The 26,074-nt window shown below is 40.4% G+C and overlaps 1 protein-coding gene across 4 annotated transcripts in view; it reads left to right on the top strand.

The window, feature by feature from the left end:
* Nucleotides 1–23,405, top strand: part of DSP (desmoplakin) — a 39,648-nt gene extending 16,243 nt beyond the window's left edge. For 2 of the 4 annotated variants that reach the window (XM_013179287.3, XM_013179288.3), the window contains exons 7-24: nt 134–295; nt 1,235–1,339; nt 2,572–2,667; nt 3,202–3,327; nt 4,212–4,364; nt 5,873–6,027; nt 6,948–7,074; nt 7,587–7,791; nt 8,305–8,522; nt 9,317–9,483; nt 9,808–9,946; nt 11,259–11,452; nt 12,223–12,385; nt 12,997–13,080; nt 13,894–14,001; nt 14,650–14,748; nt 15,629–17,920; nt 19,430–23,405. In XM_013179287.3, the coding sequence (XP_013034741.3) occupies nt 134–295; nt 1,235–1,339; nt 2,572–2,667; nt 3,202–3,327; nt 4,212–4,364; nt 5,873–6,027; nt 6,948–7,074; nt 7,587–7,791; nt 8,305–8,522; nt 9,317–9,483; nt 9,808–9,946; nt 11,259–11,452; nt 12,223–12,385; nt 12,997–13,080; nt 13,894–14,001; nt 14,650–14,748; nt 15,629–17,920; nt 19,430–22,624 (7,788 nt within the window). In that variant the 3' untranslated portion in view covers nt 22,625–23,405. The remainder of the gene's footprint in view (nt 1–133; nt 296–1,234; nt 1,340–2,571; nt 2,668–3,201; nt 3,328–4,211; nt 4,365–5,872; nt 6,028–6,947; nt 7,075–7,586; nt 7,792–8,304; nt 8,523–9,316; nt 9,484–9,807; nt 9,947–11,258; nt 11,453–12,222; nt 12,386–12,996; nt 13,081–13,893; nt 14,002–14,649; nt 14,749–15,628; nt 17,921–19,429) is intronic. The other 2 variants (XM_013179290.3, XM_013179289.3) reach the window with 2 other exon arrangements.
* The last annotated feature ends 2,669 nt before the right edge of the window (nt 23,406–26,074 follow it).

Below are 26,074 nucleotides of genomic sequence, written 5' to 3'. Positions count from 1 at the left end.
TTTGGAATGTTATTCTTAGTTCAAAAAAAACCAAAACACCATAAATATGCATGCTATGCTTTTGTCTACCCCTTCTCCACCCAGCACAGGCTTTTCTGTGTTTATTGCTTCTCATCTCTGGAATTCCTTGCAGAAATACTCGTTTGAGAGAATGGATCAGCTCCGTCAATTCCAGAACCTCATCCAAGCCACCAGCAGAGAGATCATGTGGATCAATGACTGTGAGGAAGAGGAGCTTCTCTATGACTGGAGTGACAGGAACACAGATATCGCTAGGAAGCAGGAGGCCTTCTCTGTAAGACAGCACAACCTCCTCCTGCTTTCTGTGGACTCTCTTTTGGCATATTGAGGGAGAACAGGGCAGGCATTTCTTCTCTCTAAGTACCTTTTTTTTTTTTTTTTTTTGTCAAAACACTGTTGGATTAAGTACTGTGTGACAACCTTTTGAATCAAGATTGTACATGAACTGGAAGATTGTGCTCAATCAACCACTTGTGGATTCTTTTGACCTTGGAAACTGACCTTATCAGTACAGTTCACTGAGAACCAGTAATCACATGTAGCTTGTGCACACAGTCATTCTGTTGACATGCTAAAGTAGGGGACTTGAATCAAGCAGTTCAGTTCTCCCTGTTATGACTACTCAGGGGCTAGGGATCTCTGTATGTGGTACTGATCTCTTCACCAGGAAGTAGGGCTATGCTGGAGGGAATTGCTCTCTTCCCATGATGGTCTTGCCAGCAACACATTGAGAGCACTGTCAGAGGTGGTTTGCACTGCTCCTTCTTGTCTTCTGTGGTTACAAAAGGAAATTGAGCATGTGTGTTTCTTAAGCCTATGTTGGAGCTGATTACCAAAGTAAAAAAGGAATGAAAGTTCACACCATTAAGGGGATTCTCTAAATGTATTTTTTTATTTATTTATTTTTAAGTTCAGTTGTTCTGGATGTTGCAAGATGCAATCATTCTTGCATCCATCATTCCTTTTTGAGAGGAAAGGCTAAATTTTGCATGCTTTTCTCTGTGAAGCATCAAGTCTAGAGACTAGAACTGAAATGACTACATTCTTTGATTCTGCTGTCTTCATATTTAGCTTCAGTGCACAGAGTAGAATTAATATTTAAAGTTAGCAGGGATAATTTCACAGAGTCATAACTATCTGGAAAATTTTAAGTAAATTATTCTAAGCACCGTGCCTTTGGAGGCTAGTTTAATGCTGTGTTTTGGTTGTTTAGAAACGTATGAGTGAACTGGAGCTTAAAGAAAAAGAACTCAACAAGCTAAAGCAGGAAAGTGACCAGCTAGTTCTCAACCAGCACCCTGCTTCAGACAAAATTGAGGTGAGTTAGACTTATGTGATTTAACTTGCTCCTTTAGTTGCTATGTGGGAAAACTTCTCAGTGGAAGTCCACAAACGAAATGCTGCATTTGGACCTGAGAAGGATTTGCTTGCCAAAAATCATTTCCCTTTTCATCCAGCTGTATGAACTGCTCTAATAAACATTACTACCTTCCTCTGCAAACCTGGCCGCAACTACTGCAGCCTTCTTAACAGCTTGGGGGAGATCTCATTGCTACCAAATTTGATGATAGATGTATATAAAAATTAATACAGGGGCTTAGGGACTTGTCTAAATATATTGAAATTGCTGTACCTCATGTGAGTTAACTTCAGTGCAGCAGAATTTATAGTAGGAAGGCATGTCATTCTTCTTCTGTTATCTTAGAAGGCATGTTTTGAAGATAGCCACACCCTTTGAAAGTTTATGTTTAATCTGGGTGCAAATACTTTCTGCAACTGAAATTTACAGTGCATTTCTACAGCTTAGCCAAGATATTTTTGCTATCATGGCTTGTTATATGTTTACATTTCAATTACAAAGGCTGTAACGATTTGGAAAATCTCATCCTATTAGGATATGCTGTAGTTGTAGTTTTAAGTGTGCATAAGAACCCTGAAGCTGAAAGAAGCTAATAGGAAAAAATGAGTTCTTTCCACTTTTCAACGCGTTTACTTTGTAATTTGTTATCATGTTGTGTAGAATCACCATTCATAATTCCCTCTGTGGTCCTTTTCTGCCTTAAAGGAAAGATCCTTGTAAGCTCCAGCAGTGAAGTAATAAGTTGTGTGTACTTTTCTGAAGAACTTGCATAAGGAGTATGTGAGAAGTTCTGATTTAAAAGTAGCCATCATAAGCAATTGTGTTTGACACTGCTCCTTGGAAGGAGAACATGACAATTCGCAATTGAAATACTTTATTTGCACTACTATTTTATGCATTTCACCCCTTTGCTCATGAACTTCAGGCTTTATGTTGATCAGACAAAATTCACATCATGAACAAATTTCTCTCCACATCCCACAAACGTGTATTTGACTCTCTTCAGTTAGGTAGACACTTAAAAGTTGGGGAACTATTTGCATGAGTTGCATTATTCTGGTGTGCATGAATTTGTTTTAGCAGACATTTCATTTGCATTTATGTAAAGCATAAATAATTGTACTTGAGTGTAGGTATGGGAGAGAGATCACTGTGAAGATCTGAGTTCTGTATATTTTTATTTTTCTTAGGCCTACATGGATACGTTACAAACTCAGTGGAGCTGGATCCTTCAGATTACCAAATGCATTGATGTACATCTGAAAGAGAATGCAGCTTACTTTCAGGTGAGTAGTGATGTGGAGAATTCACACTTACTTTGAATTATACTGAATTATACTAGATAAACATTCATGAATTATTAATTTAATAAAAACCCTTCGTATTTAAGCAGGTTTTTTTTAAAGAATTTGCAAATTTCAAAAAGCTCATTTCACTTGCTAGCATTATTGAGTAACAAAAAACTGTATTCGCTGTTTTCAATGTGTAAGAATTTCCAGGGCTATCAACACACGCTGAAGTAAGAGCTTTCAGAATTTAGTTTATGGATTGTGAATGTGATGAATAGTTCATAGGAGATCTGTCATGTTCTTTACTACTTTTGTTAAAAGTGGGAATCCCACCACAGGTATTTTTCCTGTGTCAAAATCTTCCTAAATCTATGCACAGTTAGACATAATACAGTGTTATCGTGCTGTTGAAAATGCTACTGTTCTGGCAGATGTGAACTGGGATTTCTCATTGAAGGAATTCAGTATTTTTTAGTGGACATTTTTGTGAGAGATGTGTGCAACTGAAATCACGTCCCTTTTTTCTTGTAGTTCTTTGAAGAGGCCCAAGCCACAGAGTGTTATCTGAAGAATTTACAAGACTCCATCAGAAAGAAGTTCATGTGTGATAAGAGCATGTCACTGCAATGCTTGCTGGAGCAGATCAAAGAGTTGGAGGTACTGTTCCACGCAACTCACAGGTTATGTTCTGTCTTGCATGGAAATCGGTTGCCCTCTTCAGATACCAAATATTAAGCCATGTGTACTGCAATGGTGATAAACAGTACTGCGTGAACTTGAAATGTTAATGGTATGTTCATGCCCATTTCTTAGGATAGCCTACAAATGGATCAGTGTTACTTAAACTGTGCAATATTGTTTGGGAACTGTTGATTTTTTTATTTTATTTTACTTTATTTTAAACCTGGAATGAGCCTACCAAATTTCAAAGCTTCTGACCTTCTAACAAATTAAAAAAATGAAAGATTAGTGTTCATAGGTGGTAGAATAGATTTTTGCCTCAAAGGATAAGTGCATTTAATAAATGATTCATCATCATGTTATTTTATATCTCTGTAGTCTCTTTGAAAGGACTGAACTCAAGGGTTTTTTTGTTTGTTTTTAGCAATTTGCTCAGCAAGAGTTAGCTCCTGCAATTCCAAATTGAATATATATGAAGAAAAATAGGTCAGTGATATAAAGGGCAATTGATGAAGTCAGGGTTGAGAGTGTAGTTGCTATTTTTTTTAACATTAATATTACAATAATTCTTTATATTTATTCCTGTTTCTTACACCTCATTTTAACCATCTTACAGATCTGTATGAAGAACAACATAGTCTTTTCTGGAGTTGTGAAGATATTTATTTTGTTGTTTCTCTTCTCTTTTTTTTTTTTTAAAACTGCAGTTTCACATTATAGGCCTAAGACTCATCCCACTGGAGCTAAAGGAAGTTTTGCCTACAGTGAGCTCCAGATGTATGCTTCTTGTAATAAACCAGTGGGAGCTAAATGTGGTTTATTTTCAGAATGAGTTTTTAACATACAATTAATCTTTGCAGAATGAACGGGAGAGAATTCTTGAATACAAGAGGCAAGTGCAGAGTTTGGTGAATAAATCCAAGAAGATTGTGCAGCTGAAGCCACGTAACCCAGACTACCGGAGTAACAAGCCCATTATCCTTAAGGCTTTGTGTGACTACAAACAAGATCTGGTAATGTGTTCTCCTTTTGGCTGAAATGAACATCAAGTAAACTAAAACATGGCAAATGATTTAGTAATCATGCTACTGAGTTGATAGGTGTAACATTTTTGTCTGCTTTTGGTCAGCATTTGAGTTTCTTCAGGACAAAAAAACAAACTTGGATTCTCATACATTGTTTGAGTATGTCTAGTCAAAATGATTATTATTATTTCAGTTTAAATAGCATTATGTCTAGTCAAAATGATTATTATTATTCCAGTTTAAATGACATTAGCATTCATGGTTCAAATTAGCACAAGAAAGGCTCATTATTAATAGGGTTAAAATTGTTATACAGATGCTTCCCAGCATCTTTCCCTGTTCTTTCATCATTTTCTTTAAGTCAGCACTTCATCTGACAAAAGGTGGGGGAATGTCCAATCGGTCATTTGCATACCCAGCTCTTTGCAGGGAGGAATATGAAGTTAATGATGGTGGTTTCTTCCTCTTTGGTACTGGAGATGCTCGGGTTTATTTCTGCGTTGTTTCTTAACACCATGCTTAGGTGCATTTTCTGCTTACGTGCTCTTTGTCTGCTCTTTTTCTTTGCTGTTTCCCAATTACCTAGTTTTCCTGCTCTTTATCTGTAAAACCTGTTTTACCTGATTCACTAGGTTGCACTCCTATAGTGACACTGACCATTGTGATTTGTGTTTACAGTCTGGGGTTTGTGCTGTGCTCTGTACCACATTTTATTCTGCAATCACAGAAGCACACAAAGTAACTACTTGTTGCTACTGTAAGCAAAGCTAAACAAATTTAGTCAGTGGTTACCTGGCTGCTTGGCAATTGTCCTCACAGTTAAACAAGCTAAAATCTGCTCAGGTGAAGGCAAGCCCAGACAAATCCAGAGATCCTGCATGGTTAGGTCAAAGCAAAGCCTGTGGCCTTTTGCTAGTAATGTCAAAAATTTGCTGGCCGTAGAGGTGTGATGCAGTGAGGGACTCCTGTCATGATAAATGACAGGAGGAGCTTTCCCCTCTTGGATGCATGTGGGTTGTAAGCTGCACCATGACCACACCCGTGGCCTCAGGGTGTCAGAATTTCTGGCAGATGTGGCTAGTGGATCTAGCTCTGCAGCACTTGCTCCCAGTCCCTTCACAAGTATGGATGCATCCTTTTGCTTCCATCTTGCTGTGGGGTGGCTTACGGACATAAATGATTGCGTAGCTTACAGTGCCCATGTGTCCACTCTGTATGTCATGGCAAGCCCCAAGTCTGATGATCAGCTGGCGACTGCCTAGTGTTCTGTGGCTCCCACTTGGACTTCCAGGATTTTCTTTTCATGGAAACCAGATTCAGGGGGAATGGGTTAATCTCTACTGATCTTGTGCAGTAATACAAAGCCACGATTCACACCTGCACCTGGCAGCTGTGAAGCATTCCCGATTCTGTGATCTACATGCATCTTTCTTTTCTCCTAGAAACCCCATCTTGCTTAACTAAAGGAAAAAAATGTTCTTCTGCATTTCTTACAGAAAACAGTGCGCAAAGGAGATGAATGCATCCTGAAGGACAATAATGAACGTAGCAAGTGGTTAGTGACTGGCCCTGGAGGAGTGGATATGCTGGTGCCATCTGTTAGTCTTATCATCCCACCACCCAATCCATTAGCAGTGGATCTTGCTACAAAGTGAGTTGCTGCCTGGGTTTGCGCATATGCTGCTGGGTGTAGATACGGTTTGCTTAAAATAGCAGCCGACCACAAAGCTCAGTCTGTGTCCTAATCATAGTGCCACTCACCTTTATAGGGTGGGGAGTTAAGGATTAGACTCTTGACTTGAGAAAGATGTGAAACTTGCTGGAAACTAGGATGGGATTTAAAAATATTTAAAACTTAACTTTAACAAGGCTTTTTTCATCCCTGGTAACGTGTGCTGCCTTAAAGTTGTCTCTAACTGCCGTAGGTTAGAACAGGCACAAGGCTCTGTAAATGTGCAAGACATCAGCTTGACGCCAACAGTAATAGGAACACACTTCTTATAGCCACTTTGTGTAAGGGTACTCGGTGTAGAAAATCCCTAAGCTAACAGAGACCTGAGCCAGGAGGTCTACACAATGCAGCAAACGAGCTTGAGTGAGCAGTCGGTAGGTCTATATCCATGTACTGCTGCTGTTGGACTTACTACTTAGGGTGTGCTGTGTTGTGCAAATCTACGAGCCAATTCAACATATAGGAACCAGCTCAGATGTTGTGCTCATGCTGTAGTCTCGTCCTGGTTGTTCAAAGTTCTGTCTGAAAGCCTGGTTTGTCTTGTAGTTAATACTTTTTGATGTCTTTTGGTATTTAGAATTATGTGCATAATATTACTTCAGGCCCTGGTTAGCAGCGATACCTATGTTCTTATGCAAATTACTGGAGAGAGTTTGGAATTTTAGTTGTATATTCATTAGTATACTACTTATTCATTTGAAAGTTAAGGATAAATTCATTTGCATATTTTTTCTAGTAGAGAGCAAACTTTAACACACTCAACCTCTAGTGGATGTTTCTTGCGATATTTTGTGGCTATGCTGTAGGTTTTGACTATGGAATTTCTTTTCCCATCTCAGAATTGAACAATACTATGAAGCTATTCTGGCTCTGTGGAATCAGCTGTACATCAACATGAAGAGCCTGGTATCTTGGCATTATTGTATGATTGACATTGAGAAAATCAGAGCGATGACTATTGCTAAGGTAATACTCTATCAGGCCTTAACTGTGGACCAAGGACATCATCACTGACCTGTCCTCTACCACCCCAAACAACGTTTGCTGTATGTTCTGCAAAATCACGTGCCTTCCTTTTGCTGTGTTGCACAAGCTGTTCGGTATAGAAGCTGTCATTTTATTTAAGGAAAAGCAAAATGCTTTCCTATTGAAACATGATATGGATAAAAATAAAGGTCAGCTAAGGGGACTTAACCACATACTTGCTGTACTAGTTCCCACAATGCAAGGGCATGAATAGACACAGTAAAAGGCAAAGTTGCAGTATTCTTAAGTTGTGAAATGTTTTTTTACAGGAATAGATTAGCTTAAAAGGCACTTTGTGCACCATGCTTGTGGAGGCAGCCTGTGTAGGTTTTATTCTAAAATGAGGTTCCTCTGCCCTTCTGTAGGTATACTAGTACGTTCCTTAATAATTCACTAGTCATATACCTTCTTCAGTTGCTGCCTTTTTTCAAAACTAGTCTTCTTTATTTCAGCTGAAAACAATGCGTAAGGAAGATTACCAGAAAATAATAACTGACCTAGAGATCCATTATCAAGAATTCCTCAGGAACAGCCAAGGCTCAGAGATGTTTGGTGATGAAGACAAACGGAAGATGCAGACTCAGTTCACTGATGCTCAGAAGCACTACCAAACCTTGATTATACAACTGCCAAATCAACCGCGGCAGCCGCAACCAGGTCTGTTGTCCCCTTGTTTTCTTGCAGATATTGTACTGCTTGGGTTTCTTTCTTTAGAATGGAAGAGAAGGGGCTGCATTTTCACTTTGTGAAAAAGTTCTCATAAACATATAGACAAAAACGTGTCCAAGAACTGTAGTTGCTGTCTACCAGTAAAACAAAACTGGCCATGCACAGGGAGGGGTATGTTTTCCTTTCTTCCTTCTATGGCTGTGAATCTGGGAATAGTCCTCTGAAGTTCATGGAACTTGGTGGGAAAAGGAGAGGGTTTTAATCCGTCTGTTATGTTTTCAGTTGTTAGGAAGCAAAACCTCACTACTGCGTTTGAGGAAGCAAGTTTATTTTTTTCTGAAGGGGAAACTTCATTACTTTAAACAGCTGCCTACTGGCCCAGATCTCTCTCTTCTAAGTTCTACAAATCAAATCAGTACTTAGGTCAGTTTGGCACTGCATTGGCTTTCTGCTGTGTAGGAGGTCAGTTCTCTGGCAGATGACATTTACACAATTTTACAGTGATCCCAACTGAGACCTGTCCAGTGGGTTCCTCAAACACCATTATAGTTAATGAGAGAAATAGAGAACATGATAAACAGGAGGCCTGGCTGCTGATGGAGCTTCAGAAACTTCGGCGTCAGATTGAATCTTCAGAGATACGGATGGTTCAAAGAGCTCCACTTGGAGTGGATCAAGGGGCTCTGCATGACTTTTCAGTCAGAATACAGGAATTAGAGGTAACTATGTATGTTTTTCATTGAGCTTCTTAAGATCATCATGACTGTCCTGCAGGGCATACTGCAATTGTATTCCTGATCAGCTGGGAAAGACACACCCACACCCTGTGCCTAGATTTTTCAATTGGAAGCTAACCATGATATTTGGATTGGTGTTTAGCTCCTTATCCGGGTGCCCAAGTAGAAGAAGTTTACTCTTGTGTTTTAGAAGACTAATTTTGGCAAGCTAAGAGTACAAAAAGCCTGATGTCAAGTGGACATGAGCTCATGTTAAGCCTCATCCAGGTTAAATCACTGTTAACATCCTTTTTTAAGGACCCCACGTTGCCAGCTACTGTTGAAGCGCTGTCTGTGGGATGCGAGTGCGTACTTGAGGCTTACAGACTCTCTCCCCCTTCCAACTCTTAATAAGAGTTATTGAAGGAGACTGGAAAGAGAAGATTAGTAAGAAAAGGGAACAGATTCGGTCTGAGAAATTCTTCTGGGGGCAGTGAGGTTGCAAGAAGGACTTCAGCGTGTCCACTGAGAGTAGCTGACAATAAGGCATTCTGTGACCTGCTTGCTACAGAGCTGAGTTCTAGAGTGGAAGAGGTGCTCAAAAAGAGGTATTACCTGTTGTGGATGGTACAAAATAGGAACTGCAGAATGTTAATTATCCGAGGCACTGCTTCATTCTTCAGTCCAGCTGGTTAGTTAAGACCAGACTATTTGGATAAGGAGACCAATAGCTTATGTGTTGTAGAACGATCATTCAGCCACCAAAAATGTGTAAATCAGGTGTTCTCTTTCCTTAGGGTGTGCAGAATGACTCTCAAATAATGGCTGAAACCCTCAATAAGCATAAGGACTTGCTGCCTAACTTCAGGGGCTGTGAAAAGTATGTGTACTTGCAATCAGAGATAAATGCCTTATTTCAAAAACTGGAGAATATTAATGGTGTTTCTGCTGGCTACTTAGACAGGTAAGAAAATTGAGGTTATATCAATAAATCATTCACTTTCTTCCATAATTCTTAGTCCATAAATCTGCCTTTTGTTATCAGTGGTATATAATTACACCTTCTTTCCTACAAATGCTCTCTATGTAGGTAGAAACAGATACTTAAGTGAATTTTTTCTTTTCTTAAAGACTTTAAAAAAAAAAGGGGGGGAGAGAGGATCATGGGTATCGCTGAATTTTCGTCTGTGTTGTCTTTTCTCTTTAACTAATGACTTCCAATTAGAGTTAGCACCTTTCCTGCTTCAGTCCGTAATGGATTTGTCTTGTGTTGTATTATTTATTGTAGCTTGAATGTACTGAGGTGTCTGCTCCAGCTTATTCTACAAACAGAGGATGTGATCAGAGTTTTTGAAGTCAGACTGTCTGAAGAGGAGACTGTTCCTTTGGATCTTGATAAAGTGGAGGCTTATCGAGCTTGTCTAAAGGTGAGAAGCTAAGACCCAAGGACACAGCAAGACAGAATTTGTAGCAGTCATCACTAGTCTGTTGAGCTGGGTGGAAACCTCCTGAAATGGCAGGAGGTGGAAGAGCTGATCCTAACATATTTTGACGTAGAGATATGATGTTTTTGCAAATTACTGGAGGGAATATACAGTTTACTACTACTTTCATCCCCTGGGTGTTGCTGCCCCCATAGCAAAGCCAGGAGCATGGAAGATCTCCATAAACCATTTCTGAACAAAATTATCTTTTTCTATTCATGTCACTTATGAAGCTAGATTTGAAGGCAATATTTCCTTTCTTGCAGAAAAGCTTGTTAGATACTCTTGTAACAAGTGACAAGTAAATGAGAGTGTTGTTGTGTCCTGTTTTTTCTGTAGAGTCCATTTCAAATCTTACAGTGAGAACTGCTCATCTTAGATAAGGCAAAGGGTAATTACTTTGCTGTTCACAAAGATGGTTTGCAGAAGCAATCTTTATCTGCCATTGAGATGGTCCTCTTGTGCACTGAGTGCCTTTAGTGGAATAGTTGTTCCTTCTTCCTTTTTTCTTCTGAGGTGAAGTAGGGAAAAGGTGTGTAGGTGGCACAAATGGAGCACAACCAGGTTACTCTTCTACCATATTACCTGAAAGCTGCAGATTCAGTTGCTGGGAGTTGTTTTTAACACAAAAATAAATGCTTGAGCATATTATCAGAGGATATAGTCATCCCCATGTCTGGGGGTGCAATGGAGAGCACTGCTTGCACTGTATATGCCATTTAGTGTTACCCCACAGTATGCAAGTATGTGAACACATACCACTGTGTGTGTGTAGAACAACATCTCTGTGTAAGATATTTATGAAAATGCAAATCAGGAAAGAAAAAAACATAAGTAACCAGTGCAGATCTTTAACTAATATTTTTTAAAAAAGTATTTAAAAACTGTGTATGGCAATTCTGAGTCTTGATCCTACAGCTATTTACATTGCAATGAAATTTTCTAGTCATTTGTTTCTAGGAACAAGCAGGGCAGGCTCTTTTTTGGGAACTGCTCAAATAGCTCTGAGAAACTGAAATGATGCCTACAAAGTATGGCATGAGAGGGCTTTGGTTCAGTAAACTATTTGAGAATAAGTACCAAAGGATATATTTCACTTTAAATAAGTTAACTCCAGTTGGCATTGACATACATACTATGCTGAATTAGAAACAGAGTATTTAGATCCCAACACATTGTACATGCTGTTGATGATTAGGTTTGAGTATCCTCTGAAGTAAAAAAAAAAATATGACATTATTATTTTTTCCTCCAGAAAATGAAAGCTGATCTAAACATGAAGAAGTCACTGTTGAATGCCCTTGAAAATGAACTGCAGAAAATGCTTCAGATTCACTCACAGTCTTGCCAGTCATATACCTTGTATGATATGGACATTGGAAAGTTCTCTGACAAAGTTACCCAACTAATAGACCGCTGGCAGAGGGCTGAAAAGCAGATAGATAACAGGTTTGCTTGAATTTCCTAGTAGCTTCTTCCTTATTGCTATCACTACTAAGATCATCTTAACAGTAAGTCTAAAAGAACTAATGTCTTCTGGAAGTGAAGTTGCACAGATTAGTTGTGGGCAGTAAGACTGTAGTAAATTGTAAATAGTAACTGTGAATAAGTTGAACATGCTTTATAAGAAATTATGTAAGACCAAGCAAGAAAATGTAGAGCCTATGTGCTGTGGAGTTAGCCAACATTTTGCCCCTTAATCAAAGCAATCAGGCTTATTACTGAATACCCTTTACCTGAGGGTTAAAAAAAAAATAAAGCACAAAAACTGAGAACTAAGAGAAAAAAAATACATATTACTTTATTGAACTGAAGGCATATTCTGATAGATTTTTTTTTTTTTAATTCAGGCCAAATCTGGTCCTAGTGATAAAAATTGAGTAGTTGCTGCTTATTTTGGTGAAAATTGGGAACAAGTGTGCCAGTTACCTTGATTACCTCTGCAAGATTTTTTTCATCCCCTACTTAATTGACAGGAAGTGCCAACCTCTGTGTATTGCAAAATATTCAAAAGGAAGGGACTAAAAACCCTTATTAGGTGACCACTAGCAAGTACAATACTCTTCTACTTAATATTCTTGTTCAGAATCTCCATTTAGAGATTGCCCATTGTTTTACTTAGTTCATTACTGTATTTATCAAGGTGTCTTACTACTGAAAAATGTTTAAAGAAAGAGAATGTACTTCCCATTTTAACAGTTTTCCCTGTTTTTTTCTAGATCATGGGATTTAGAAAGGCAGATCAAACAGCTGAAAACTTACCGAGATCTGTATCAGGCTCTTTGCAAATGGATCTGTGATGCCAAGCGCAGGCAGGATTCTATCGAGTCCATGAAGCTGTGCGATTCCAACAGTATCATGAGATATCTACATGACCAGAAGGTATGCAACACCTGACTGAGTTGTCTGCAATTAACTGGACTTTACATTGCTTTGCTATTCAGAAACTACCACTATCAGTGCAGTCTTCAACACAGTGGCCTGTTCTGAATTATAACATACAAGCAACCAAAAAACACCATGTGTGTAGAAGTTACGAAAGAGAAAATATTATTATACTTCTTATTTTCTGTCAGTACTGCTACAGATTATGAACAAGACTGTGCTTGTCTCCTGCACAATGACTGACACTTCTACACAGCAGCTTTGAATTAATTCAAGGAACTTTATGTTTTTGCAATTTATGGGACAGATTATAGCCCCCAAATAAAATTAAAAATGGGGTAAATAAGTGTAAGCTAGAGTCCACAGCTGTCCCTCCCCACCTCAGTAGGTTGTTCAGTTGGTAGGTGTTCTTTTGGAGAACAGCTTTCTCACATGCAGTGTGCTTGCCTTTGTGGAAATGGCGTGGCTACACATCATTTCAGGTCTAAACCTCTGGGTTTGCAGTGGTCTCATACTGCAGGTACCTTCTGGTGGAGGCAGTGTGTAGAGGAGAGGAAATGCTGGCAAATCTGAGGGAGTGCTTCACAGCTCGCTTTTTTTCTTGACAGAACTTGCACAGTGAAATCTGTGGGAAGCGAGACAAAGTTGAGGAGCTTCTCAAGCATGCAGATCAGTGCTCGGCTGCAATTAAGGTACTTGGATTTCAGCATTTTTACAGGGTGTGGTTTCTCATGGTCAGGCATTGTCCCATTGTCTCTGCTCCTCTGGCAGGTGAAATGTCAGTTCTCTGTGTGTGTATGCAGAAGTCGGTGGGGTAAAACGCTTCTGTGTACAAAACATAAGGAAAGTAATCAAGTGTACTTGCCACTTGAAAATGGCAGGACGATTTGGGAGATACCAGTGAAAGCTTCTCTTCAGGAGAATTGAAGTATCCTTCTAGCCAGACCAACCTTTCCAGTTCACATCTTAAAAATAAGCTACCCATCTGTTCTCTACTCTTAGGAAGTAGGTCTGATTAGGATCTGGTCCAGGAGGCAAGATAAATGCAGATTAGCGGGAGGAATGGTCTTAGTTTCTGTGACAAAGATCTTGCTATATATGGTGTGACAAAAGTGATATGGAAGAGACACAGAGACAGTCTCTGAAGTTCTGGTTGATAACACTACCTAGACTAGTTGTTCCAATGAATTTTTCCACCTCTGGAAGGATAGCCCTCAATTAATGGACCACGTATCTTGCTGTCTTTGCAAAATGCATATGTTGTGTCTTTACCTTTGTCATTCTCCTCTGAGTCTTCCACAGTGGTTCTTGAACTGATGAGCCTTTGTTTGTGACAGAGGTCACAAATGAGAGGGTCGTTTGTACATGTCCAGAAATAAACAAGGGAGAACGTAGCTATTTAAACAAAAGAATCCCCATACAACCCTTTATTTGCATTTGCAGATCCCCAGAGAGTTCTCTGGCAGTTGCTAAATGGTTCTGAACTTTTCCCTGCTGTTTTACAGGATTATGAGCTTCAGGTTGCTTCCTACAGTTCTGGATTAGAAACATTGCTCAACATACCTATCAAGAAGTGTGTGGTTCAGTCTCCTGCAGTGCTGATTCTGCAAGAGGTATCTTTCCTTCCTCCCCCACCAATCTTTTGAATTTACATTTATTCATCAGTATGAGCAGATTTATTCATCATTATGAGTCATATCCAGCTATATACTAATAATTAGCACTGTCATTGGTAATGTGTACTAAGCGCATATGCAAAAGTAATTACTGCAGAATAGTTGCTGCACTGCAAAATCATACTTGGGCTCATTTAGACAGTAGAACAGCCCTCAGGAATTTACCTCTTTCCTACTCAATGTCCATTATATACATGTTGTGAGAAAGTAAGATTCATGCCCCAAGTGATATAGTCACTTTCAACCTGGGAATTAACCACTATTAAAAGTTTAACTTAGATTAATTGTGACTGTCAGACAGGAAGAGCACGAAGAACCAGGGGATGGAGCCTTACATTTAATATCATATGCACCGTGGGGGAAAATAATATTGAAAAAGGTGTGGGTTTATCAGAAGGGAGAATATGTATGCTTGGGATCCCCAGAAAGTCGTGTGGAGTTGTGAGGAGGAGACTTTGCTTTTTACTTTGTCAAGTAGCATGTGCTGTCAAGTGGACTGGAATTCTTTAAATGGTCTGAGGCACAGGTATGCTCATATCTAACTCTTTAATACAAGCTGATAACAATTCCCCTTTTCTTTTCAAGGCTAGCGAGGCTCAGGCTCGCTACATAGAGCTTCTTACAAGATCAGGAGATTATTACAAATTCTTAAGTGAAATGTTAAAGAGCATGGAGGACTTGAAGGTAATCTGCCTCTTATTTCCTTTACTTTCTATTTTTATCACAGGTTAGCACTATTGTTGAAGACTTTATGCTTTAGTACAGTGCTAAACAGTTCACAAAACTAAACCCTGAGCTTTCTCAAGCAACAGGAGACTCAGTGGTATGCCACAAAGGAGGCATGTAAGCAGTTTCATGCAACTTTTTTTTAAAGAGTACAGTGTCTTGTAGGGTTACCTCCAAGGTCACACGTGAAGTGAAGAACAAAAGCCTTTGTGGTAAATAGGAGGTGCTTGATAAAGCATGCAGGAGGTTCTTCTCCTCCTCCCAGAGCGTTGACCTCAGTAAGAATACAATTATCTCAGTGCTGAAAGCTTACTCCTCGTGGTTAAGGGGCCACACCTCATTTCAGGCCGTATCTACAGTGTTGGTATCTAATGTTTTAAATGGAGTAACTCCATTCAGCTTAGAGGAAACAGGGAAGACCATTTAAGATGTGATATACAGGTGACTTGCATCCCCTAGTTGAAAAAGATGGAGATTCTAAGTGAGGCTATTTAATTTTTTGCTGGTGAACTCTTTGTACATCAGATTTTACCAACTGTATGGCATCTCCCTCCTCCATCAAGTATTGTTTCCCTCTGAAATTCATCATGTTGGTTTCTGAATAAGATCTGAATCTGAATAAATAATGAATTTGCCAGAATTTGCCTGGATGACTTTAAGTAAAAAAAAAAACTTCGAGCTCTTACTGAAGCAAAGAAAAAACATCTTTAGACATATCTTGTAAGTTGTCAGATTTGTGACTATATATTGTATTGCTTTTGATAACTTTGAAACAGTTGTCACATGTCTGTGTTTTTTTTCCTCTCCCCTTCCTTCTTTTTCTGTTATCGTTTTGCAGATGAAAGCCACCAAAATTGAACTCCTGGAAGAAGAACTCAGACTTGCCAGGGATTCGAATTCAGAGACAAACAACAAACATAAATTCCTGGAACAAAATCTACAGAAGTACCAGATGGACATTTCTCAGCTCAAAGCAAAGCTGATGAGTTTGGAGGAGATGAAAAGGCAGGCTGAAATGGATGGAAATTCTGCTAAGCAAAACCTGGACAAATGCTATGCTCAAATAAAAGATCTCAACGATAGAATAACCAGGTTGACTTACGAGACTGAAGATGAGAAAAGGAAAAGGAAGTTGCTGGAGGACAGATATGAGCAGCAGAAGAATGACTATGACCAGCTGCAGAAAACAAGACAAAATGAGAAAGACAGCCTTGGTTGGCAAAAATTAGAGTCTGAGAAGGTCATCAAGGAGAAGGAGTACGAGATAGAAAGATTAAGGGTTCTTCTTCAGGACGAAGGCACACGGAAGAGGGAATATGAAAATGAGCTGGCTAAGGTAAGGAACCAGTTTAGCGAGGAGATGAGTAATTTAAAGAACAAGTATGAAACTGAAATTAATATTAAGAAGACTACAATCCAGCAGATAGCTGCACAGAAAGATGATGATGCAAAAGGTCTCAGAGCCCAGGTTGACAGACTGACAAGAGAAAACAGAGACCTTAAGGATGAGATTGTGAGGCTGAATGATGCCATTCTGCAAACCACAGATCAGCGGAGGAGGGCAGAGGAAGATGCTCTTCAGCACAAGGCTTGCAGTTCTGAGGTGTCACAGCAAAAGCACCAGTTAGAGCTGGAGCTGAAACAAATCATTCAGCTTCGTGGTGAAGACAACTCAAGGTACAAGCAGGCTCTTGAAGAGGCTGCCTCTACTATTCAGGATAAAACTAAGGAGCTGGAAAGGCTAAAGGTTCAGCTTCAGGAAGAGGCTAAAAGCCGATGGGAACTTGAAAATGAATTGGCTAAGGTAAGGAACAGTTATGATGAGGAAATAATTAGCTTAAAGAACAAATATGAAACTGAGATTAATATCACAAAGACCACAATTCACCAGGTCACCATGCAAAAGGAAGAGGACACTAATAATTATAGAGCACAGCTTGATAATGCCATGAGAGAAAATAGGAATTTGTGTGAGGAAATTAGGAGACTGAAGAATACAATAAGTCAAACAACAGATAATCTACGGAAAATAGAAGAGAATGCTCAGCAACAGAAGGCAGCTGGCTCAGAGCTTTCTCAGAAGAAACAGCAGCTGGAGATTGAGCTAAAACAAGTTATTCAAAGGCACTCTGATGAAAGCATGCGATACAAACAGTCACTTGATGATGCTTCTAAGACCATTAAAGAGAGAAACAAAGAGATCGAAAGGCTAAGAAAGTTGTTGGATGTAGAAACAAGTCAAAGAAAAGAACTAGAGGATGAGAACAGTCAGTTAAAAAGAGTCCAGTTTGACCTGCAGAAAGCAAACACGAGTGCTACTGAGACAATTAACAAGCTGAGGATCCAAGAGCAGGAACTGGCCAGATTGAAAATTGACTATGAAAGAGTTTCGCAAGAGAAAAAAGGCAGGGATCAAGAAAGTGCAAAGTTCCAAAGCACTGTAAAAGACTTGCAGATCCAGAAGCATAAGCTGGAAGAGGAACTTTGCAGGCAGAATAAAAGTGTAATGGAAGAGACAGCCAGGAGAAAGAAACTGGAAGAGGAAATAGAAAGCATGAGGAGATCTCTGAGAGAGCAATCAGTTAAAATAACTAATCTCACACAGCAGATAGAGGAAGTGTCTATTGTAAAGAAGAGGAATGAAGATGACCTTAGACACCAAAGAGAAGTATTAGATGGTCATGTGAGAGAGAAGCAGAGATACATGGAGGAGATAAGAAAATACACATCTGATATTGAGACTTTACGCCGTCAGTTGGTTCAAGAACAGGAGCAATTAAAGCAGGCTCACCTACGATATGAGCACTTACAGAAAACCTCTGAGGAGAAGAGCAAAAACTTGAACGAGTGCAAAATAGAAATTGAAAGGCTTCAGTCTCTCACTGAGAACCTAACCAAGGAACACTTGTTACTGGAAGAAGAGCTGCGAAATGTTAGATTGGAGTATGATGATCTCAGAATGGTCAGAAGTGAAGTTGATGAGAAAAATACTACCATTGCTGAACTAAAGAATCAGCTTCAGACAAGCAGCAAGCAAACCCTGGAACTTCAGGGGTTGATTAATGATTTACAGAAAGAAAGGGAAAAATTGAGACAGGAAATTGAAAAATTCCAAAAGCAGGCTCTAGAGGTATTCACACATATTTTGATCCCAGCTTTACTATCTCTCAGATATATAATTAATTGCAATGTCCATTTGAACCAACTTACTTCACCCCTTACTGTTTGAGTTCACTGTACTTGTGACTAATATCCCTTTTATGGCCCCTTCCCTTGTTAATTTTAAAAGAAAAATTGCAGGATTTGGCCGCTCTCTTAGCCTCTTTACTCCCTGGGAACTGTGATAGGAAACTGTAAACTCTGTCATCTAGTTGGGCCTTGCCTTCAGCTTGAAGGAAACCCTAGGTCTGTACCCCAGTCTCCACCAAACCATCCTAAGGGAAAATGAGAATAGATGGAGTACCACTGTGCTTTGGCTGTGTGCTTCCCAGAGCTGTTTTGGCCAGCTCCATTTGGATGTGTTAAAGCCATCCTCTGAGGCTGACGTAAGTTGTATCATAAAGTAAACCACAACAAACAAGCTGTCACAGTGCTGCTTAGCTGTGTAAAGTGTTGACTAAATGGACGAATGAAAGGTGGTGTAGTCAGCTGTACCTAAAATACTTAAAACCTAAATTTCATTAACTGTTGGGACTTCAGTTCCTAAGTCACTAATGGCACTTGTAAATTTCACTATTGGCCCTTATTCCGTAGGCTTGAGGTGACAGTATAGATAGGTTAAAGAAAACATTTTTTTGTTCTTTTACTCTTCTGCCTTGTTCAAAGAGCTAATGTTTAAATATACAAAAGTAAGAACTTGTGAAAATACTTCTTTACTTTTTTCTGTACTTTCCCTCCATACTTTCTTTCTCAGCTATTTCCTTTACTAAGTTTTTATTTTCTTTATTTTTATAATCTTAATACTGATTGAAAAATATTAATATGTAACATTATCTGACGTGTACATATATATGCATGTTACAAATTATGTAAACTTGCATTCCATTTAATATGGACTGCATTTGAATGTGCATGTGCATACGTGCCTGTAGATATTTGTGTATATGTGTGTGTATATATATACATATATGAAGAACTAAAGGGAATTAAAGTGTAAAGGAACACAAGTAAAATTGTTTGGAGTAACGTGAAACTAATAGTAAAGGAAAAAGTGAGTCATATTTCCTTTTTTATCCACTTATGGCCAGTCCTTAGCTGATGTAAATTCACCCAGGTTAGTAGAACTATGCCAGTGTACACCTACTGGTCATCAGACTCTTACTGAATCTTGAATGCTCTGTGCATATGTAGGTGCAGTATGAGAAGTACTAAAAAGCCATGAAGAACTAACTAAATCACCAGAAAATGTTGACTAAGAGTAACAGAATGGAGTCTCTGGTACTAGAGATACTGTCAGTGAAGGGACAGATGTACCTTCAGTGGTTCATCTGTGTGTCCATGGTCTTGGGTAAGGCACTGCAGTGACTAGAACATTTTCCAGTGGCAGATTGCTGCAGGTTAAATGACAGGCTGAAGAGCATTGTAAGTAGAGAACATAACTCTAACCATCCTGTCTTGGTTTATTTCTTTAAAATTTTAGGCTTCCAATAGGATTCAAGAATCCAAAAATCAGTATAGTCACATTATGCAAGAAAGAGAAACCTTGCTGATAAAAATGAGTGCTTTGGAGCAAGACAAAGCCAGGCTGCAGAGATTAGAAGAGGAGCTGAACCGTTTGAAAGTTAGCCTGGAATCAGAGTCTCGTTTGAAGCAACGCCTGGAAAGTGAGAAACAACAAATCCTGAATGATCTCAATCAGTGGAAGAGCCAGCACTCCCGGACGGAGGAATCCATAAGGAAGATCCAGTGTGAGAGAGAGAAGAGCGAGAGGGAAAAGAACACCCTGAGGACTGAGATTGAAAGGCTGCAGATGGAGATTAAACGGATTGAGGAGAGATACCGATGCAGACTGGAAGAGACTGCTGTCAAAAACCAGTCAGAGTTGGAGTCTGAGCGTCTCAGGTTGCAAAGAGAGATTGAGAAACTTAAGCAACGCCCGTATGGGTCTCACAGGTCTACGCAGACTGAGGAAGACTTCTGTATTGATGCCTCCAAGTTGCTGTTCAGTGGGCTGCGGAAGAAGATTACAGCAATGCAGCTGTATGAGTGTCAAATTATAGACAAAGTCACATTGGATAAACTGCTGAAGGGGCAGAGGTCAGTGGAAGAGGTTGCTGCTGACATTGAACCCTATCTCAAAGGGGCAGGTGCTATTGCAGGAGTGTCTGTTTTGCCCAGACAGAAGTACTCCTTTGTTGAGGCCAAACGGAACCAGCTGCTTACAGCAGAAAACGCAGTTCTGCTCTTGGAAGCCCAGGCAGCAACAGGAGGTGTGATAGACCCACACCGCAATGAGGTATTAACTGTGGACAGTGCTATTGCCAGGGATCTGATTGATTTTGATGACAGAGAACAAATTTACACAGCAGAAAAGGCTATTACAGGATTTAAAGATCCTTTCTCGGGCAAAACTGTGCCACTATCTGAAGCCATCAAGAAAAACTTAGTTGACAGAGAAACTGGGATTCGTCTGCTTGAAGCCCAGCTGGCTGTAGGAGGGATTGTTGATCCTGTCAACAGTGTTTTCCTACCCAAAGATATAGCTTTATCTCGTGGGTTGATTGACAAAGACCTGTACAGGATTCTGAACAACTGCCAAAGTGCTACAAAGAACTTCATTGATCCCACCACCAAAAAGGCAGTCACTTACATGCAGCTGAAAGAAAAATGCAGAATTGAGCCACATACTGGCTTGCTCCTCCTCCCAGTGCAGAAGAGAAGTATGTCTTTCCAAGGGATCAGGCAGCCTGTCTCAGCAGATGCGTTGCTTGAGGCTGGAATTATTAAGGAGTCAACAAGGAATGACTTGGAAAGAGGTGCAATTACAGTGGAAGAAGTGAGTGAGAGAATTATTGATTTCCTTCAGGGCTCTAGTTGTATTGCAGGTATCTACAATGAGGCTACTAAAGAGAAACTTGGCATTTACCAGGCTATGAAAATAGGCTTGGTTAGACCAGGGACAGCCCTTGAACTCCTGGAAGCCCAGGCAGCCACAGGGTTCATAGTAGATCCTGTCAGCAATGTGAGGCTGCCTGTTGAAGAAGCTTACAAAAGAGGTCTTGTTGGAATTGAATTTAAAGAGAAACTTCTCTCTGCTGAAAGAGCTGTCACTGGGTACAAAGACCCAGAAACTGGAAACATCATTTCTCTGTTTCAAGCAATGAACAAAGAGCTCATAGAGAGAGGCCATGGCATTCGTTTGCTGGAGGCCCAGATTGCTACTGGCGGAATCATCGACCCCAAAGAAAGCTACCGCTTGCCAGTAGAGACGGCCTACAAGCGTGGCTACTTCAACGAGGAGCTCAACCAGATCCTCAGTGATCCAAGTGATGACACCAAAGGGTTTTTTGATCCCAATACAGAAGAGAACTTGACCTACTTGCAGCTGAAAGAAAGATGCATAAAGGATGAAGCAACAGGTCTCTGCCTTCTACCCTTGAGAGAAAAGAAGAAGGTGGTGCACACCTCACAGAAGAACACCCTTAGGAAGCGCCGGGTTGTCATTGTAGATCCAGAAACAAACAGGGAAATGTCAGTGCAGGAGGCGTACAGCAAAGGCCTCATAGATTATGATACCTATACAGAGCTAGCTGAACAGGAGTGTGAGTGGGAAGAAATAACTATTACAGGATCAGATGGTAGCAGTAGAGTAGTCCTTGTTGACAGGAAAACAGGTAGCCAGTATGATATACAAGATGCTATTGATAAAGGTCTGGTGGAGAGGAAGTTTTTTGACCAGTACCGTTCTGGCAGTTTAAGCCTGACACAGTTTGCAGACATGATTTCCTGCCGTAATGGCACTGATGAGGTGTTTCGGCATGAGTCAGTGACTCGGTCTCCCACAGTGCTGAGTGTCAGGAGTTCTTCCTCGATGATAAGGAGTGGTTCATTCTCAGAGACCATGGAGGAGTGCAGTCCCATTGCAGCCATATTTGACACCGAAAACTTGGAGAAAATCTCCATTTCAGAAGCTATACAGCGGGGCATTGTGGACAGCATCACTGGACAACGGTTGCTTGAAGCCCAGGCCTGCACTGGGGGCATAATATGCCCTACCACAGGCCAGAGGCTTTCCCTTCAGGAAGCTGCCAATCAAGGTATCGTTGATCAGGATATGGCCACACGGCTCAAACCAGCGCAGAAGGCCTTCCTAGGGTTTGAAGGCATAAAGGGTGGACGCAAGAGGATGTCAGCAGCGGAAGCGGTGAAGGAAAAATGGTTGCCTTATGAGGCTGGGCAGCGGTTCCTTGAATTCCAGTACCTCACTGGAGGTCTTGTGGACCCAGAAGTACGTGGAAGAATAAGCACTGAAGAAGCCATTAGAAATGGATTGATTGATGGTCGTGCTGCCCAGAAGTTGCAAGACACCAACAGCTATCCCAAAATTCTGACCTGCCCCAAGACCAAGCTGAAAATATCCTACAAAGATGCAATGAGTCGGTCAATGGTGGAAGACATCACTGGTCTTAAACTCTTGGAAGCAGCCTCTGTTTCATCTAAAGGTATATCCAGTCCTTACAATGTCTCCTCAGCACCTGGCTCTCGCTCTGGCTCTCGCTCTGGCTCACGTTCAGGCTCACGCAGTGGGTCTAGGAGGGGAAGTTTTGATGCATCGGCAACCTCTTCTTATTCTTACTCATACTCAACCTTCAGCAGTGGGTCTGTTGGGCGCTAGTAAATGAGGCAATGTGTCTGCATTTTAATATCGTCTAGATTAATCTATATCCCCTTTCCTAGAGCAACAACAACAGAAGAACCCAAAGTAAAACCCAAAGCAATATGGTTTGGTGGTCCTATTGTTACTTGCCCAAGCAAAATCATGTTGCTGAAACAAAAGAAATAAAGACATGGCCAAAACAAACTTTTAAGTCTTTCCTGGGTGTGTTCAACTTTTCTTCTGAAAAAGCTGTAAAATGCTTGAATGCAGATTTCTGGAGTACAGATTACGGAAATGCAGAAAGTCTTATTTGTGAATTTGGACTTTCAGTTGCCATTTCCTTCTAGTGTTTGGATTTTTAATGGGTCTCTGTATATTTTAAATACTCTATTATTTGCCTTCTTTTAACTGCAACTGTCAACCTATAAGCTGATAACTGAGGTTTTAAAGTCTTGAAGATTTTTTTTCCCTCAACACAGGCCTTTCTCAATTTCCTATTGTGAAGAAAAAATACTAACAATATGGACAGAAAATACCTTTAATACTGCTGTAGAATCTATACTATAACTTGAAAGGCTCTGTCTTCCACATGTTCTACTTCTGTATGTTTGGCTAGCCATTTTCTTAAGCATAACTTGGGCTATTTCTTAAGCATAAAGGGCTATTATTAGGCTGGGGTTTTGTTTTACTGTTCCCTCTGTTTTCTACTGTTTTGCTTGATTTCCATGTAACAACAAAAAATATAAATCTAACTGCACCAAGTCAGATATTCTGGGCAATAAACTTTTGAAATTGTAAAGTATTTGTTGTGTGCTTATTAAATTTAGCTTATGGATATTCTTAGAGGTAAGAAAGAAAGAACCATTAAAAAAAGCAGTAAATCCTAGCTTTGTCATAAAAATAGTGTATAGGCACTTTGTTTTTCATGATCCATCATTTTTGATGAATATAGACTTCTGATTCTGTATTTCAGTAGGAAGATTAAGATAGCACCAATAATGGAAACTATATCCTTGAAGCAGAAAGCCAGTTTCCACAGTTGATTATAGGCTCGATGATGACCAGAATCATATTTCTTCTGCTCATGATCCAGCCCATTGTCTGCAGCTGTGAGAAACTGTGTGTCAGATTCTCCCATGTTCACCATGCAATTTTGGACAATGAGCAGAACAAAGATAAAGTGACAGGGCTTAACCAAGCAGTGTGGTGGGATAGGAGGATCTTTCAAAACCTGAATGGTCACCTCCTGTAATACCACCCTGAAAGCCTAGGTTGAGAAAAGGACAAGAAGGTATTGTTCACATGATGGCTTGCTGTTGCCTGTTGTGCACTGCTGGCTGCTGGCTGCCTGCTGCCTCCTTTTACCTGAGATTTTGTCTGAGCTAAGAAAGAAGACCACAGGATTAGAGGACACAAGTGTGGTCTGAAACTGCTTTTTTTTTTTTTTTTTTTTTTTTTGCCATGACCGTTCCTCAGCCCATAGCAGAAAATGTTCTGTATAGGTTGAGACTGTCCTGTCCTCTCCCATTCACAGTACAGTGCAGATTCCTCGGGGTAGGCATTGTGTACTTACCTGTGTGATCACTTTAAAGAATTCAGGACGGTTTTAGACAACTGCTGCTACAGAGCTTTATTTGTAGGAGCTTTACCTGTCTATGAATGTTATCAGTTGCTACAGATAAAAAGAGGGAACTGATAGGCACGAATGCTAATCACTGTTAATGACGCTGCCTGTTTTTTGCAGCATGTTCCCTTTCTGGGGTGAGGAATAGATGGGGTTATGGTAATTTTGTTTCCAGCTGAAGTGAAGCTCCTAACCTGAAAAGCATTTCCAATGTTTTCTGAAGATCGGAACAGTGTCTAAACACTCTGCTATATGTAAAGTATCCCCTGTTGCTGGACTAAGAAACTAAATGGCCTATTACAAATCAAGAAAGTAGGTGAGAAAGTACAACCTGTCTCCTAGGAACTTCCACAGATATTTGGGGGGGGGGTTATGTCTACATCTGAAGTCTGTTAGATGTACTGCAGGGGAAGATCCAGTTCTTGAATGGTTTTCTGACTGTTAAGAAGAAACAGTTTGTTTTTTTTTTTTTTAAGAAAACCTTAATCACAAGCTCTTGCCACAGTTTTGAATAGCTAGGAGCTTCTTGGGCTCTACAGTAAAGATAAAACTGTTCATTACTGAAGAAAAGTCTGCTGTTGGGCGCATGCACCCCTGTGGTTTACATGGACAGTGGAATCCTGCGTGCTCTTTGTGGCACAGCCACAAGGACTGTGCTTACGCTTCACACAATGACATTCCTGGCATCTCTGGTGGGTTGTTTAAAGCTGTCTGTGCGTATTACATCTCTTACTGCTAAATCAACCTTTTATCCTATGGATCAACGCTTGTTGTGGTGGCCTAAATATAAGTTCATCTCCTATAAATTATGATGATTGTGCTTTCTTCTCACATACACTCCAGCAGCAGACTCTAGTGCAACATTGGACAGTGGTGGCCTCCTTTGACCACAGGTGTTTGGGGCAGGACATCAAGAGGCCTGAGTAGCAGCTGAGCCAGCGCAGGCAGCAGGTGGGGCAGGAAACTGGAAACTCAGTGGTGCTAATAAAAAAAATGGAGACCTCTGTAGTAAAAAAGGGAGAGAGGCGTGGTAGGTGATTGCACCAAGAAGGGCAGGGTGTTGTAGGGCTGAGGACAGTAGGTTTTTGCAGCAGTGCCTGTTGTTTGTGAGATGGGAGAGCAGTACCTGGGATCTGAGGAGTAGGCAGGCTGTATTTTGTCGTGGAGTGGTGGTGTGGGGATGCAGAGATGAGTGTGGGGATTTAGGGAAGGGTGTTCATAGGCTCCGCACCTCTCTTGCAGTAAAGACAAAATGAATTTTGTTCATTCACTTTAAAAGATGGCTAGCAACTTTAAATTTTCATCTCAGCTGCTGAGACACTTAATTCCGTAATATTAAAAAGCCAGGGTAGACTTGTTGGCCCAGCCTGTGGCTGCAAGCACTTCCCTGTACAGGGAGGCGTGCTGGGCTAGGTGTGTTCATTAGCAGCCTTGTGGGTCAGAGTCAATATTCCAGATTTGCGTCTCCTGCTTCCTCCCTGCACCTGGGGGTAGGTGATGCTGGCCCTGTTCAATGGGAAATGAGTGCCGTGCGTGCTGACTCGGCTGCAATGGCTGGGAATGGTTCAGTTATTAGCAGGGTCAGCTCCTTAGAGAACTGGGCTATGCTCTGAACAGGATTGGAATTTATTTTTAAGGGTTTCATTGATGGAGTTAGTTGCCTTGATGTTGTGCATTTGATGTTCTCCTGCCTGAGGCAGTGGGCTGGGAAAAGGCTGCTGCATAGGACCATACGGTTTGCACAATGCAGCAGTGCTGGAGACAGAGTTTTATCTGTCTTCTGCTGGTTGGTAATGCACAAATGGCCCAGTTGATTAATAGTGTATCCTTGTGAATATGAAAGA

Source organism: Anser cygnoides, chromosome 2, assembly GCF_040182565.1.
Source record: "Anser cygnoides isolate HZ-2024a breed goose chromosome 2, Taihu_goose_T2T_genome, whole genome shotgun sequence".
Lineage (NCBI taxonomy): Eukaryota > Metazoa > Chordata > Aves > Anseriformes > Anatidae > Anser > Anser cygnoides.
Note: the sequence above shows the minus strand (reverse complement) of the source record. Positions and strands in the feature narration are given on the sequence as shown.